A 16,109-nucleotide genomic window follows, 5' to 3' on the forward strand; every position below is an offset into this window, starting at 1 on the left:
CGCATGGGTCAAGCTCGCTGCTGCACATTTCGTGCAGGGGGTCAGCAAACTGCAGCCCATGGGCCAGATCTGGCCCAACACCCGGTTCTGGAAATGGCATTTTCTTAGAACACAGCCAAAGCCCGTGTGTTTTACATATCATCTGTCGCTCCTTCTGTGCTGTGATGGTTGAGTTGGGTAGTTGCCACAGAATCTCACTGCTGAAGGCTGAGAATATTTATTATTTGGCCCATTGCAGTGGAAGACCATAATTTTAGTCCAGATCTGTCATCAGACACTCTGACGCATGCCCGCTAACTTTTGTACGACCTCTTACTTGTGCCCTGTGTATAATGCATCTGGAAACAGGAGGTTCTCTTCCCACCCACATGCTATCGCAGCCACCGGGAGAGAAGAGAAAGGTACAAAGAAATACTCCCTTGAAGGCACGGGCTTCAATTCTGACCTGGACTCGGGCAGGACACGGGTGTATGATTTGTGTTTGGCTTCTGCCACCTAGTGTTCGGTTGCTGTCACTTCACCTTTATGGCGCCCTCCCCAAGGCCCTCCCGAGCTCCCTCCACCTTTCCTTCCTCACTGGACAGCTTGCCTGGTGCTCTTCATCCGGAATTCAGCGTCCCCCTGAATTACAAAGAATCTCAGGCCTCAAAGGGCAGCCCGTGGCTCAAGGGAAACACGGCTTTTTCTGATCTGGCCCCATGGCAATTTCTTCTGGTTTCACCACAAAGAAATTCTTCAGACCACATGTCCTTGGGGAGTTTGCTGCTTAAACAGTTTTCCTTTCTGAAGTGGCATTACCTCCAAAGAACGTGTTCCCCAGAGAGGAAACATGCCCTCTGCTCTCACTCGAATCCGTGGCAGGTGTAATTCAAACCAGCAGGGAGAGCGAAGTTACTTATGCACAAGCATTTTCCTTCACATAGCAATTCCTATTTAGGCTTTGACTCAGCACACCCGTTTGGGAGGTGTCTGTCATCTTTGAACACACCCCGACCGGCAGGTGCAACAGGCTTCGTGGAGCTGAGGAGGCTGGCTGGCTGCAGATTCATAGTGTGCCATGGATGATCCACAAGCCACATCCCCAAGGTGCTCCTGGACGTGTGCCCCAACCAACTAAGGCTAACCCACACCCAGATGCTTGGGAAGGGATGCCAGGTCGATTAGCCTGTGTTCCGACCAAAGATAAGGTCATTAAGTTATGGGGCATGGCGGGGACATCAAAGTAAAATTTTAAAGTATATGTTTGCCTCCCAGATCAAGGAGTAAGTCGTAAGTCAGGTATATGCTTTCTCCGGCTTGAAAACCAATACATGTGTTGGTATATTAATGATCACTTAAGACAGCAGTCATTGGTCAACTAAGTGGCCATTTGTTTAGAAACAAAAATGGCAGGAGACACATTTTCCTGGTCATTAGTCAACAGTCTCCAGTTGATGAGTAGCTCTGTATTTTGAAGTCACCTATTACTTATGTGCTTCTATCTGTCCAACTAGTCTCCCTACTTCGGTTCCAGTAAATTCTTGAAAACAGGTTTGCAAATTAAATGTAGGGCAGGTCAAGAACAGGCGTCACTGTTGTGGTGGGGAGGGGTCTTGGAGAAATGAAGTGTAAACTTCTCCATCATAGTTCACTCACACCTGCCATAACTGCCTCCACAGGTCAAGCTGCTCTTACGAGGCCCCTAGACCTCTCTTGGCAGGACCAACTCCCAGGCTTCCAGAAAGTTCTCAGGAGACGCTCCTTCCTCGGGCTGCTGGTCTTGACCTCCCCCCTTCCCCACCCATGGAATTGGGTCTCACCATTCCCCCGAGGGGAAGCCACAGCCCGGCCCGGTCTCTCTGGAGAGTGGTCTTCAGCCCGAGAAGCGGAACCCCAGCATGAGGACAGGAAGGTGCCTGGGAGAGGGGATACTTTCACACCTTGACCCAACCACGGCAGAATGGCCCACACCCTCTCCCCCTCCCCGTGCCACACGCCCCGCCGTCCCCCCCCCCCCCGCCCTGATCCCTCCAGCAGAACTAGGAGTGAATTCTTGCGCTGTTCTGGATTTGCAACAGCAGATCATGCTCTCAATTCTGTTTTCTGCCAACAAGCCCTTCTCTTGAACCCATCAAGCTACCTTGCCTGGAATTCTAGAGTTATCTATTGGCAGCACTGTCTCTGAAATTGTTCTTCCTAGCCCTCCCCCACAGTGATCACTTTACCCTGAATACTGAACAGACCGGGGAGTTTGCAAGCATCAGGCAGGTGGCGCAGAGCGCCACCATGCTGTGGTTTGACATCATTGTCGCCAGGTGATGTGCCAACAATGACAGGGACAGAGGGGGCTGGAAGCAGTGGAGACACGTTGATGTCAGAAGCAGCGGGCGTCCTCCGCAGAAGTCATACCTACAAAAGCTGAAGACCATGTACTATATACAAGTTTATAAAAATCCGGTGTGCGTTTTCATAGCGTCTTTGTATTCCAGCTTATAGTTCATTCAATTCAGCACCGAGGGCTCTTCCCCCGCCTCGCTCTCTTACTGTCCCGCCTCAGCCTGACACCAAAGCTTTGGTGTGGCTCCCTGCCCCCCAGGAAGGAGGGGACTACGGAACGACAGGGGAAGAGCAGGAAGCCCCTTTGCCCGTGACTGTGGCACCTGGAGGAAAACGGTGGTGCGAACGGATCTAACTGCAGAACACCCCAAAATCCATTAGCGTTTTTTTAGCACATTTTAGGGGTAACACATTTATTTTTCTAATGGCTTTTTAAAAAAATGTTATAAAAGTTATTATATTAGTCGTGAACGTAACAAGGATGAGCCTGAAAGCCCGCCACACACATGGGTGGAGCCAGACGCGGACTGAGCCGTTCCTCGGGACATTGCAGAGCCCTTCACTCCACAGCGCTATTCCTGAGCGCTCCCCACAGGGTTTTGTGTGGGGTTGGGTTTTTGTGTTTTTTTTTTGACATTTTGCTCCCCCTTGTCCCCATCGCACCTCAGGAAGTGCCCCTTCCATCCTTGGAACACCTGGGGGCTCTGGATGGAACCAGCCTCCGAAGAACTGTCTGCAGGTGCATTGCTCCAGGAGGCTTGACCACCAGGAGCCAGAAGGGATGGGGGCTGGGAAGCGGGTGCCAGAAAGGAAATGTCTCGGCTCCTTCTCCAGGGTCCTTGTCCAAACCCCAGCATTCTTACTGCCCTCTGCCACTCTCTTTCCCAGCCCCTTCTTCCTTCCCATGGGTTTTTATGCTCCCTGCAAGAGCAGCATGAGACAGAAAGCAATGAAAAAAGAAACAGCATCCTGACAGTAAGGCAACCTCCAGCTCCTGTGTTTTGTCCCCTAGTCCTGCCAAAGTTTTTCTTTGACCAAGTTATCCTCTCTGGGGATAGGGGCATCCTCTCCAACGCTTTGCCCTCCATGTCCCTGGGTCTGTGCAGACAAACGGATGTCATTGTTACCTGGAGACCCGGGAACTCTCCAGCTGATGAGGCAGAGAATCCGGACCTTCACAGCCATTCATTTGGGAAACATGCCCCCTCGGGGAGCCTGCTGCCCTTACATCCCAGCATTGGCTGGATGGAGAGATGCACACACGGATGAATGAAAATCTGTTGATCACTTACCTGTCACCTGAGATTGTCCCGTGAGAAACTGGGAAACTGTTTCATCTTAGTCTGGCTTCACCCACGTATCTGGCAGACTTTCCACACTTCCCAGGACAGCTGTGATAAATACCATCATTTTAACAAAGGAGCACCCCCCCCCTCCAGGAAGGAGACAAAGAGAAATCTGATTGGTTTGGGGGTGTTCTGGAAGTCAGGACTCTTCACACCTCTGCTTGCCGCGTGTCTAAGGTGACCATCCGCTGTGTTGGAGTGACCTCACCGGGAAGCCCGGCAACAGTCATTCATCCCCCTCTGCTGGTATGAGATTGGGGAGCCGTGTCTCACTCTGAAAGATGGTTTCCCTTAAAGGATGGGGACATTCTCTGATGTGAATCTCCAACGGCTGTATGTGCCTACTCACATGCCCATCCCTCCACACACACAGTTCTACAGAGACAGAAAAATGCCCGCGAGGATTACTAGGAAATGTGCTCATTTCAGCACGCTGTCCTTCCAGTGGTACCTCTGGGTCAAGCAGGTGGGACTTGGGCAAGCAAGCCCCTGGCAATCCGACCGTGTCCTTGACTCTTACTTACTACCTACACCGCAGTTTCCATGGGCATTGCATGAAGAGGGGTGGGTTGTATCTGGAGTCCTGGCACTGTTGGGCTTTGTGGGACATAAAAACATCCCCTGTGTGTGTGAATACGGACATAGAACTGCCACCTTCTATGTTTTGCAAAGTAAAGGCATTGAAAGAAAGTCACTATCACAGGCTCTCACTGTCCATCAGTTCTTTTATGAGGGATCTCTCTGTTCAAAATATACTCATCACCAAAGAAATTAGTTCATATACTCAGGAAAAAACAAAGTCCTTTCTACCTTCCAGGTAGGAATTTACTTGTCTTCATCTTTCCCTCTCTCTCTCTCTCTCTCTCCATTCAAATTCAGAGCAATGTATAACATGAAAAGCTTGTTCAATACTACTTGAAATGTAATTATGTTCTTCATACAGATTAGTGAGGTTGAGCCCCACTGGACAATGCAACAAGGGCATCTTGGCCATCCACTTTATTCTACTGTGTATCAAGCTTTGCTGAAAATCTTACAGTGTTGTAAACTGTGTTGAAAATCAGTTTCTCTAAATCAGGATGGGGTATTTGCAAATATGTTCCTTTGCGTTCTCCTGCCCTATCATCTTCCCCTGTATGCAGAAGCCATTCCGGAAAGGAAGCAAGGTGACAGAGGGAAGTCTTTCCAGGGATCTGGACACTTGAATTCCTGGCATTACCCGGAAAGAGAACACCTTCTCTTGGAGAAGCACCTGATACCGGAAGGCACTAAATTCCTTTTAATTGACTAATTCTGTTTCTGCTACTGTGTGGAAACGAGGGCTCCAGGACAGGGTAATATCATAGGAAAAAGGATTAATTTTTAACGCACATCTGACTTCCAGGGTGTAAATCTTGATACAGACACACGAGGAGTGGAGTGCCTGTTTGCCCGATGTGGGGTTTGGGGTATGATCTGAGAGAAGGCAAGGAACAGCGACACCGTCAACCCCAGACCCTTGTGCACCTGCTTCCGAGGCCACGAAGACAGCAGGTGTCACTCACGGGAAGGGAGATAGAGCGCCTCCCACCCACAGCTGGTCGCATGCGCAGGGCACAGTGAGACAGACCTGTGAGACGGCACGGGGGTGGGGGGTGGCTGGTGCAGCACCCGCCCCTCCCCAGCCCAGTGCACCTCAAGAACACGTGGAACATGGTCCTGGAGCTAGACCACCCAGGTTCAAATCCTGGCTCTGCCACTTGCCACAGGCTGTACAACCAGAACGGGTTGGCTTTTGTTCTGTGCCTCCGTTTCCTAATCTGCAAATTCCCACAATACTAATAATCCTCCGTAGTCATAGTAGTAGCGATAACGGTGTCTTTGGCCTGCCCATTGCAGACACTCCAATAGGTGCCCAGCCCATTCCTGTCCCAGCCCATGTTCCAGGACAAGAGCTCCCAGCCCCCTGCCTCCCCAGAAGGAGAGCTGGTTTAGAAGTGGCTTCCACAGTCTACATGGGACCACACAGGCCTGGATGCCCCAGGCCAGGAACGTGGGGGTCTCTCGGTGTGTGTGGCTGGCCCTGACATTGCTTCTGCCAACCACGTGCCTTGGGCCCCCCTGCCTAGCATCCTTTCCCTCACTTCCCCTTGGCCCTCCTAGGCTGATTTTCCTGTCATGTCTCGGCATGGAGTCTTCATGCTCACTGTCCCTTGCTCTGGGACTGCTCAGCCTTTATTGGGCAGCATATGCTTTTCTCCATCCTGCACCCTTGCCTGGAATGGAGCCTGGGCCACCTCTTCTGTTCTCTGCACGGGACCCAGGTCCGGGCTGTGCACGGTCGGCTCTGCACCCGGGATGGGGGTCGGGGGGTTGGTTGACAGCCTGCCTGGAATTCTGTAGATAGTTTTGTAATGGACAGCCCCTGCCAAGGGCATGAGCCGCTTCCCCGTTGCCCCACAATTCCCTAGACTCCCTTCTAGACCTCGAGTTGCTTGTCCCAAGCTGTGCAGGGGGACAGACAGGGCAGCAATGGGAACGGAGGAGAGAAAAGTCTGTGTCGTCTCCAACGCCTGGGAAAGCCACAAAGAAACCACACTGCTGTTCTCAAAGAGCTTTGCAGGGTCCATGCCTCCCCCCAAGCCTGCTGCAGGCTAAACAGAGTGCACGTTGTGTGGCGATCGGTCCCCCTGCCAAGATGTCCAACCCTGTCGCCAGGGACTTGGGTGGGGGTGGCTGGAGGCAGTGGTGGGGGAGGAGGGGGCCACAGTGTAAACGGCCCCTTGTGTGGCCGACAGGGAGAAGCAGCTGCTCCCAGACAGAGGGCGTCGCTCCCATGGGTGCACTGGAGGGGCCCATCACTGCCCCGTCCTTCCTCCCAAAGCAAGGAGAGGTGGAGAGCCGCAGCATCTTCCAGAGCAGACACTAAGGGAGCTCTAGGCATGGCTTGATCGGGGTGGTGGTCTTCATTTCGGTTCGTTTGCCCCTGTGACACTCTTAGGGTCGGCTGTCATAGCCCTTGCTGCTGTCCCAGTATGGAGACGAGGATGCAGAGCCTGGGAACTTCGTGTGAGGTCAGGCTTATGGCAAGTGGAAGACTTAGGGTTTAACGGAAGTCTGGCCAATGCAGAAGCCCATGGTTAGCCACCTCCCCACTCCCTGCCTCTGGCAGCCGTGGAACTGAGAGCTGACACTGATGGAGTGCTTTCCATGTGCAGACCCCGTGCTCCTTGTGTATCAGCCACTGACTGCTTGAGGCCCCTGTGAGATGGCCATCTTCATCTTACAGATGCAGAACGCGCCCGGAAACACACAAGGGAAGGGCAGAGGTCGGATTTGCACCCCGGCAGTCTGGCTTTGGAGCCCGTGCCCTAAACCGCTGCCCTCTCCTGCCACCCAAGTCGTCTACCTGCCATGACCACAGAGGCTTCAAAACTGGCCCCCCAGAGTGGTGCAGAAAAGAGTTTCTTCTTAGTTGTAAAAAAAAAGAAAAAAAAAGCGTCTAACACCCTGTGCAGAGGCTCTCGAGTTGGCGGTAGAAGGTATGATTCCATTGTCATACACCTCTCTAACATCCTGTCTCATTGGGCATGTTGGGAATTAGAGGCGTATATAAACTCTCCGCAGTGAGGGACAGACTTTCTAGATGGTCCCACGGGCAGCAAGTGTTTATGTCAAAGGTCATGCTGCCCATCCCTCCAGACGTCTGCCGCTGCAGTAAGAACCCTTACCCCTTGCCTGGTGTCTCCGTGCAGCCAGATGCTGAGGGAAGGAACTGGGGAGAGGAGAAAGCTCCAAAGAGAGAGGACAGAGATCCTCTGTGTGGCCATGATGTCATGATCCACTTCCCCACCTCACCTCCTGGAAAGCATGGATGGTTGGGTTGCGTCACTGGGAAGATAGAGCAAGTTACCCGTCCTGTGGGTTCTAGAGCAAAAGGAGGTGATAGGCTGCTTGGGAAGAAGCCCAGGGTTTGGGGTTTTTTTTTTTTTTTTTCAGATTTTATTTATTTATTTGGCAGAGAGATAGAGAGCACAAGTAGGCAGAGTGGCAGGCAGAGGGAGAGGGAGAAGCAGGCTCCCCACCGAGCAAGGAGCCCGATGTGGGGCTCGATCCCAGGTCCCCGGGATCATGACCTGAGCCGAAGGCAGACGCTTAACGACTGAGCCACCCAGGCGCCCAAGCCCCAGGGTTTTTGAGCGATGGTCTTGTGGTCGAATTGTGTCCCCCTGAAAGGTGTGTTAAAGTCCAAACCTCCCACACCTGTGAATGCCATCTTACTGGGCAATAGCGTCTTTCCAGGTGTAATTAGTTAAGATCAGATCCTGCTGGATTGGGGTCCAGTATGACCAGTGTATCTACAGGATGAGGAGAAAAGGCACGCGCGCGCGTGCGCGCGCGCGCACACACACACACACACACACACACACACACACGGAGCAGAATGCCCCGTGACAACACAGAGAGGGAAGACTCTGGCCCCATGAAGGCAGAGGCAGAGGTTGGAGTGATGAGTGAAGTAGCTACAAGCCAGGAAATGCTAAGGAATGGCAAGAGCCGCCAGGAGCTGGGAGAGCCAAGGGAGCATCCTTCCCCAGGAATGTGGGAGGGAACATAGCCCTGCTGACCCCTCGACTCTGGACGTGTGGCCTCCTGAGCCGTGAGAATAAATCTCTGGGGTCCGAAGCCACCCTGTTAGTGGCACTGGGCTCTGGTGGCCACGGGCAACTCACACGTCGGGTCTCCACCCTCCCCATCCGCATTGTCTCCATCCTCAGACCCCACTCGGTTTTCTTCGGCTCCACCCACGGAGGACGCAGAGCCCAGAGCGTCGCTTCTGATCCACATTGCTCTCTATCCGGATGCGTGTTGTTTCCCCCACCCCCTGGGGAGCTTTCATTTTTTTTTTTTTTTTAATTTCGGGAGGAGGTTATGGTTCTGTTTTGTTGGATTCCTTAAGTCTCTCGGTTCAGTTTGGACCAAACTGGAGGAAAGCGGTGGCTTTCTTTGCTCAGCAGCTGCCTTCAGACGCGGGCCCATGGGAAGAGTCAGGGCTGTCCCCCGTATTGGAGCTATTAAACTGTCGTAAGAAAGAGGCCTTTGTCACGGGCAGCACGGCACTCGGCTCAGAAACAGGGACAGATTGTGCCAGAAAACAAACAACAACAACAACAACAAAAAGGTTCAACCACAGAATTCTTTGGGGCTTCAGTCATCAGCCTGTCGCTTGTTCTTAAAAGACAGATTTCCTTTCCTCGGTGTAATTCCATCAGATAGGCCGTTGGGCTTTAATTCTGCCCAGAGCCGGGGCTGGGGGCCCCACCCGGACCACCTGCGCCGAGCCTGCGCCCCACTCCCTGCTGGGGTGACCTCATGCCTGCCTACCGGCAGGGTGGCAACCCAGAGCCCCCCCGGGGCCCGGCTGCTGAGGGGGCTGCACAGGAGGGAGAATGAAGACCCGAGTCCTCTCAGGGAGAAGCACTTGGAGAAGCCACAGAGGCCACGTTACAGGTGCCTTAGCCGACGAGAGTGAAAATTTGCAGAACTTTGCATTCGAGCTGGGAGAGCCTCATTTTATGCCGGAGGAAAATGGAAATAAAGTGACTTGCCCAAAGCCCTCTACCCCCCACCCCGCCCCCACCGTTCACTAAGGTCAGACCATACCTGCCCGCCGGGGACCAGAGGCCAAAATGCCCCGCGTCCCCACATGGCACTCAGGGACTGCCGTGGGCCCTGAGGCCCAGAAAAGCTACTCTTCTGCCCATTGGCCACAGAGCCTCAGCCACTCCCAGCCAGCTCCCCCTTTACCACCTCTGATCACAGCAGAGTTAGCATCCCCGGTGCTTCTTGGGCGGCCAGCACCAGCCGCCCCCCAGGCCCTGGGCCGCAGACAAGATGAAGACAGCTGATCGAGGGGCTTCACCTGGGCCTCAGGGAGGGGTCCGCATCTGGTCGAGGAAGTCGGGGTTTGTCGCTTCTGTCTTCTCTAGATCCCAGAGCGGTGCTTCTTGACCCCTGGCTCAGGACCAGGCGTGACAGTCACACCCCAGACACAACCAAGAACAAGGTTCCACAACACCGGCTCAGGGGCAGGGCCCAAAGTGGCATTGTGAGCATGCTCCCCTGTGCCGTGGGTGCGCCAGGGAAGAGGGGAGGGAAGCCCCCCGTCACAGCTGTCCCTCGTGACGGGGGATATGCTTCCCCAGCCCGCGTCTCTGGCCGGAGGTGAGCATTTCATTACAGACGAGCGACAAGGAAGGAAACGCTGGCTTTATTTTCCATGAGGGCAGATTATTACATTACCTTTAGGACTTTACCCAAAATGAAAATGCAGGGTCCCTTGTTCAAAGAGGGGAAAAGTGGGGCGCCTCGGTGGCTCAGTCAGTTAAGTGTCTGCCTTCAGCTCGTGATCTCGGGGTCCTGATTCAGCGGGGAGTCTTCCTCTCCCTCTGCTGCTCCCCTGTCCCCACCGGCTCGTGCTCGCACGCTCTCTCTCTCTCTCAAATAAATAAATAAAATCTTTTTTTAAAAAAGAACAGGAAAAAAAAGTTTTTTCCTTTTTCCATGAGGTCTCTCTCAGCCCATCACAATGTTTCGTTTTGTTGTAAAATCTGTTAATTGCTGTAAAACATAACATAGCATAAAAATCTACCATCACAACCATTTTGAGTGTGCGGTCCGGCAGCATTCCGTACATTCGCATTGTTGAACAACCGTCACCAGCATCCCTCTCCAGAACTCTTTCGTTTTACAAAATGGAAACTCTGTCCCCATTAAACAAGAGCCCCCCGACCCCCCCGCCCCAGCCCCAGGTCCCCCCCCCCCCGCCCCGTCTACTGTCTCTGTGAATTGTCTACTCCCTCTATACCTCATATGAGTGGAGTCGTACGGTCGGTTGGCTCTTTGTGCCCGGCGTATTTCACAGAGCCTGAGGTCGCCAGGATGCATCCGTGGTGCGGCAGGTCAGAACTTCCTTCCTTTTTAAGGCTGAATAATATCCCACCATCCGTACGTACCACACTTTGCGTACCCATTCATCCGCCCGTGGACACCAGGCCTGCTCCCACCTATTGGCTCTCGTGATAAGGCCACTACAAACATGAGTGCACGAATCTCTCTTCAGGACCCTGATTTCAATTCTTTGGTGCATATACCCAGAAGTAGAATTGCTAGATCACAGGGAATGATTTTTTGAGGAACTTTGCCCTGGTGTTTCTTATTTGCCGATTAATGTTGGGCTGCATCAGGCACAGGGGTTCTGCCCAAGGAGCACAGACCCTCACAGGCTCCCAGGGCCCAAGCCCTTGACCCTGACCGGGTACTGGGGGGGTGTGCTTCCAACCTGAACTTCCTGGTTCCCCAGGCCCCTGAGTGGCTGTGCTGTTCGCTTGGCCCTTCATGAGGGAGAGTAGAAAGGAACTGGGGAGAGAAAGTGAGGGTGAGGGGTGGTACAGTGAGGCCAGGTGAGGTGATTTGGAATATGTGCATATAAAGATCTGTGATTCCAGACTTTTCTGTCAGTTGTTTGGCCAGACGAACCTTTCATTGTCGGCCTCATGCATCCAGCTACATTCCCTCTTCAGGTAGGTGGGAAGCTCCGCGACCCCAGGTCTGAACCTGGGGTAGTGACGGGAAGTGCACGTCATGGGCTCCAGGGGCGTCCTGCCTTCCTGCCAGTTTGGGGGCAGCAGCTCCGTAAACACAACGGGGTCTTTTTGTCTGGAGCCTAAGCACAGCATTCACACTCATGCTTTCTTTTCTAAGCCTCAGTTTCTGCATCTGTAAAAACGGGGTTGCACTGAGGAGTAAATAGAAGTGAAGGTCAAGGTCCTGGTTGGGGCTTCGCTGTGTAGCCGTGGACATGCTCAGCAGCAGGGGCGTGGATGTTTTTGGCTGTGGTTGCGTTCCTTCACCAGTGGCTGGAGCGTGCAAAGGCAGGATGAGGTAGAAGCTTCTCCATGGACTGGCTCGCCGCTGGAAGAGCATATCTCTCTGTTCTTCATGGCATCTGCTGTTAGTAACACACAAGCAATTTATGTCATTAAATATGACTGTGATGTCATCACTATGACTGGCATGCCATATAATGTGTGGACATCTTCAGTAACTCCACATGACCCATTGGGGCCCATTCCCCAACTGAAGACCAAAATAAAAAGGGTACCTGACATAACATGCCTCTCAGTGTGCCAGACAATGCTTTAGAAATTAACATTTATTATAGCCACTGTAAATATACCTAATAACATTTTGTGTAACAGCTTTATTGTGATATAATTCACACAGTATATAATTCACCCATTTATAGTGTACACTTTTTAGTATATTCACAGAGTTGTGCAGCCATCACCACAATCAATTCCAGAACATTTCATCACCCTGAAAAGGAAGTCTGTATACTTCAGTCATCGCTCCCTGCTCCCCATTTCTTCTCAACCCTTCAATCCCTGGCAACTGCTAAGCCACTTTCTTCTCTATAGATATTCCTGTTTGGGATATTGCATACATATATATATATATCTCCTATAACACGTGGACCTCCACAACTGACATCTTTAACTTAGTATAATTTTTACCAAGTTAATTCGTGTTGTAGCACATACAAGTACTTTGCTTCTTCTTATGGCCAAATAATATTCCAGGGTATGGATACACCACATTTTGTTTATCCATTCGTCAGCCGATGGACATTTAGGTTGTTTCTACTTTGGGGCAATTGGGAAGAGTGCTGCAAGGAACATTTGTGTGTAAGTTTTCATGTGGAAATTATTTTCAGCTCTCTTGGGTGGAAAGATGCCACACCTAGGCATGGAATTACTGGCTTGTATGGTCAATCTACGTGTAACATTTGAGAGCTGCCATACTGTCTTCCAAAGCAGCTGCACCATTTTCCATTTCCACCAGCAGGAAACGAGGGTTCTGATTTCTCACGTCCTCACCAACACTTGTTGTCTGACTTGATGACAGCCATCTTCAAGGAGAGTGGGATGCCACTGTGGTTCTCATTTGAAATTCCCTGATGGTTAATGTCACTGAGCATCTTTCCAAGTGTTTATTGGCCATGTGTATGACTTCTTAGGAGAAATGTCGATTAATGTCCTTTGCCCACTGTTTAAATTGGATTATGTGGCTTTATTACTGAGTGGCAGAGTGGCAAGAGTTCTTGATGCATTTGATCCAAGTCATTTATCAGATATATGATTTGCATATGTTCTCCTATATCAGGGTTGTTTTTCCACTTTCTTGATGGTGTTCTCTGAAGTACAAATTTTAAAAATTTTGATGAAGTTCAATTTATTTCTTTTTTTTTTCTTTTGTTGTTTGTGCTTTTGGTGACATATCTAAGAAACCATTGCTTGATCCCAGGTCATAAAGATTAACTCATTTTCTTCTAAGCATTTTATAGTTTGGGCTGTTAAAGTATTTAATTCATTTCAAGTTAATATTTGTATAGGGTATGAGATAAGGGTTCAACTACATTCTTTTGCATATAAATGCCCAAACTTCCAGTACCATTTATTGAAAAAAGTCTTCTTTTGCCTTTGAATTGATCTGGCACCCATATTGAAAATCAGTTTACTATGAATGGGAGGTGTTTTTTTGTTCCCCTGAACTCTCAGCTGCATTCCATTGATCTCTATGTCTGTCCTTATGCCAGTATATCACAGTCTTGAGTACTGTAGGTTTGTAGTAAATTTTTAAATCAGGAAGTGTTAGGACTCCAATTTAGATCTTCCCTGTCAAAATTGCGTTAGCAATTCTGTGTCCCTGGTGTTTCCATATAAATTTTAGGATCAGCCTATCAATTACCGCAAAAAAAAAAATCAGCTGAGATTTTGAAAGACTTTGCATTAAATCTGAAGATCAATTCAGGGAGTGTTGTCATCTCACCAATATTAAGTCTCCAATCCATGAACATGAGGTGTTTTTCCATTTGCTTTGGTCTTCACTTTCTTTCAGTAATGTTTTGTAATTTTCAGTGTACAAGTCTTTCACTTTCTTGGTTAAATTTATTCCTAGAGATTTTTAAATTCTTTTTAATGATATTATAAATAGAATTATTTTCTTAATTTAATTTTCAGGTGGCTTATTGTTAGTGTACAGAAATACCCCTTTTTTGGGGTATCTGTATCTTGTATCCTGAAGCCTCTCTGAACTCATTTATTAGCTCTCGTAATTCTTTTTGGTGGGTTGCTTAGGATTTTCTATATATATGCTTATGTTATCTTTAAGCAGAGATAATTTTACTTCTTCATTTCCCATCTAGATGCCTCATTTATTTTTCTTATCTTATTGCTGGCTAGGACCGCCAGTATAATGTTGAATAGAAATGGTGAGAGTGGTAATCTTTGTCTTGTTCATGATCTTTGGGGGAAAGCATTCAGTCTTCCACCATTAAGTACAATGTGTGATGTTAGCTGTGGATTTTTAATAGATATAAAGCATCTATTAAAAAAGAAAGTTCCCTAGTTTGTTGAAGGTTTTTTATCATGAAAGGGTATTGGGATTTTGTCAAATGCTTTTCCTGCATCTATTGAAATGATTGTACATTTTTCCCCCTTTTATCCTATTGATATGGAATATTACATTGATTTTCAGATGTTTAAAACCCACGTTGCATTCCAAGCATGAATCCCACTTGCTTCTGATGTGTAATCTTTTTTTAAATGTTGCCAGGTTTGGTTTTAGAACTTGATGGAGGAATTTTCTATCCATATCCATAGGAGATACTGGTCTTTACTTTTATTTTCTTGTGATATTTTTGTTTGGTTTTGGTGTCAGGGTAATACTTGTGGTCCAATTAAATATAGGAGATGTGAACAACTAGAAACAACCCCCCCTTTTTTTTTATTTTTGGATTTCTACAACGAGGTAGAGGTTACTGCCTCTCACAGAGATTGGGATTCCAAGGGAGGAAGAAGAGAATGACAAATCTGATGATTAAGGTCAGGGTATGAGAACCATTTGGGTTTTACCCCTGTTGACCTCGTAATTGCTAATCTGTTTTAAGAAAAGTGTGGTCCACAGCCTCCACTTTCTCCAAAACGGTTGGCACCTACCGCTCAGAAACTCCCATCCACCTTCTGGTCCAAGAGTGCAGGAGTAGTTCCTGCTTTAGAAGATACATGTTCAGTATCGAGGTGAGACCTTATGTCAGACCCCTCACCTGGGCCTGGTACCTCGTTACTCCCTTTGTGACCTTGGCTTCAGGTCTCTGGCTCTGAATTCTTTCAGCTTGGATTCTGACCCCATTACCCACCTGGTCTGTGGATACCGAAGTCCTCACCTTGCTTTCCATGGGTGCTGAGCCTCATCACCCCAGGCTCTGATGGCACATTCTGCCTGCTTGAACCTGCTTCTTCTCTCTACCTTTCTTTTTACCTGGATTCTTCAGACTGTCTTGTCTGCTTGAATTTTGAGCTGCTAACCTGTCTTGCCTCATTGGTGCTACCTGTTTCCACTACCCCTTATCTCCTGAATCGCGACTTTTGTTTCCCCACCTGGACTTAACTCATCTGACATCCCGTCCTGATACCAACTGACCTCACCTCTCCCTGTTCCTCCCACCTGTCCATATTGTTGGTTCTGGATTTCCCTGGCCTGTCCCATCCTGCTTCTGATCATGTCAACTGTGACCCCATGGTACTGACTTTCAAGGTAAAAAATTCCATTTGTTTCCCTCTGTGGTTGAGTTAAATATGTGAAAGCGACCAAGGGTCTTTGTAGATGGAGAAACAAGGAAGTGCTACAGCTTTCCAGGGGAGGATTACCTTTAAGCTCTGTGGAAGGTTCCAGCAAAGCATTGGAAACCTTTCGAAGCCGACTGAAAACTCAAACCTCAGGATCCCAAACACTGCTTTCTGGTAGGGCCATATCCAAGGCTTTAACTGGATCCAAGCCATCCTGCAAATGTTCTCTCCATGTTGCCTTTCTGTTTAAAAAAGTGAGAAGAGGGAAACAATAGATTAAAATGATCTACAGGGTAAATAATTGGTGTGATCGGCAGAACAGAGCACCCTGCGATTTCTACATGTTCCCAAAGAAGAAGCCAGATCCGTTTGAACAGGAACAACAATCTAAGTCTAATTAAAAATACAACTTCTGGGAACTGGGCGGGGGGAAGGGTGGATATCGGAGGATGCGGTGCAGGAGGACTTACCACATTTCAGGTGAATTTAATGAAAAGAAGCTCACAGTTAGACGTACCTGGAAAATTTTCGGTATTACAAAAATAAATAAAATGTCACAAACCCATCCAGATAGAAAAAGCAGGTTGCTTGTAAAGGAATTAAATTCAGATTGATCAGAAGCTAGCTCGAGAGAAAAGGGACATTCTTTGAAAGGACACAGGAAATTCGGAGCAGGAAACCCCGCAGCCTCATAAACACCTGAAATTGGGCCTAGGACATCTCCTCCTCCTCCTTCCTCCTCCTTCCTCCTTCCTCCTCCTTCCTCCTTCCTCCTTCC

The 16,109-nt window shown here is 49.4% G+C and overlaps 1 protein-coding gene across 3 annotated transcripts in view; it reads left to right on the top strand.

The window, feature by feature from the left end:
• The window catches only part of SLC39A11 (solute carrier family 39 member 11), a 329,393-nt gene that overhangs the window by 270,706 nt on the left and 42,578 nt on the right, over positions 1–16,109 (top strand). Inside the window, exon 8 of one of the 3 annotated variants that reach the window (XM_028112370.2) lies at positions 1,659–1,931. The exons of the other annotated variants lie outside the window; for them this stretch is intronic. Coding sequence (XP_027968171.1) covers positions 1,659–1,881 — 223 coding nt within the window. The 3' untranslated portion in view covers positions 1,882–1,931. Of the gene's footprint in view, positions 1–1,658; positions 1,932–16,109 lie in introns of those variants that run through there. 3 annotated transcript variants of the gene reach the window in all.

Source organism: Eumetopias jubatus, unplaced genomic scaffold, assembly GCF_037043125.1.
Source record: "Eumetopias jubatus isolate StellerSeaLion01/CBP00866 unplaced genomic scaffold, mEumJub1_p1.0 scaffold_10, whole genome shotgun sequence".
NCBI lineage: Eukaryota > Metazoa > Chordata > Mammalia > Carnivora > Otariidae > Eumetopias > Eumetopias jubatus.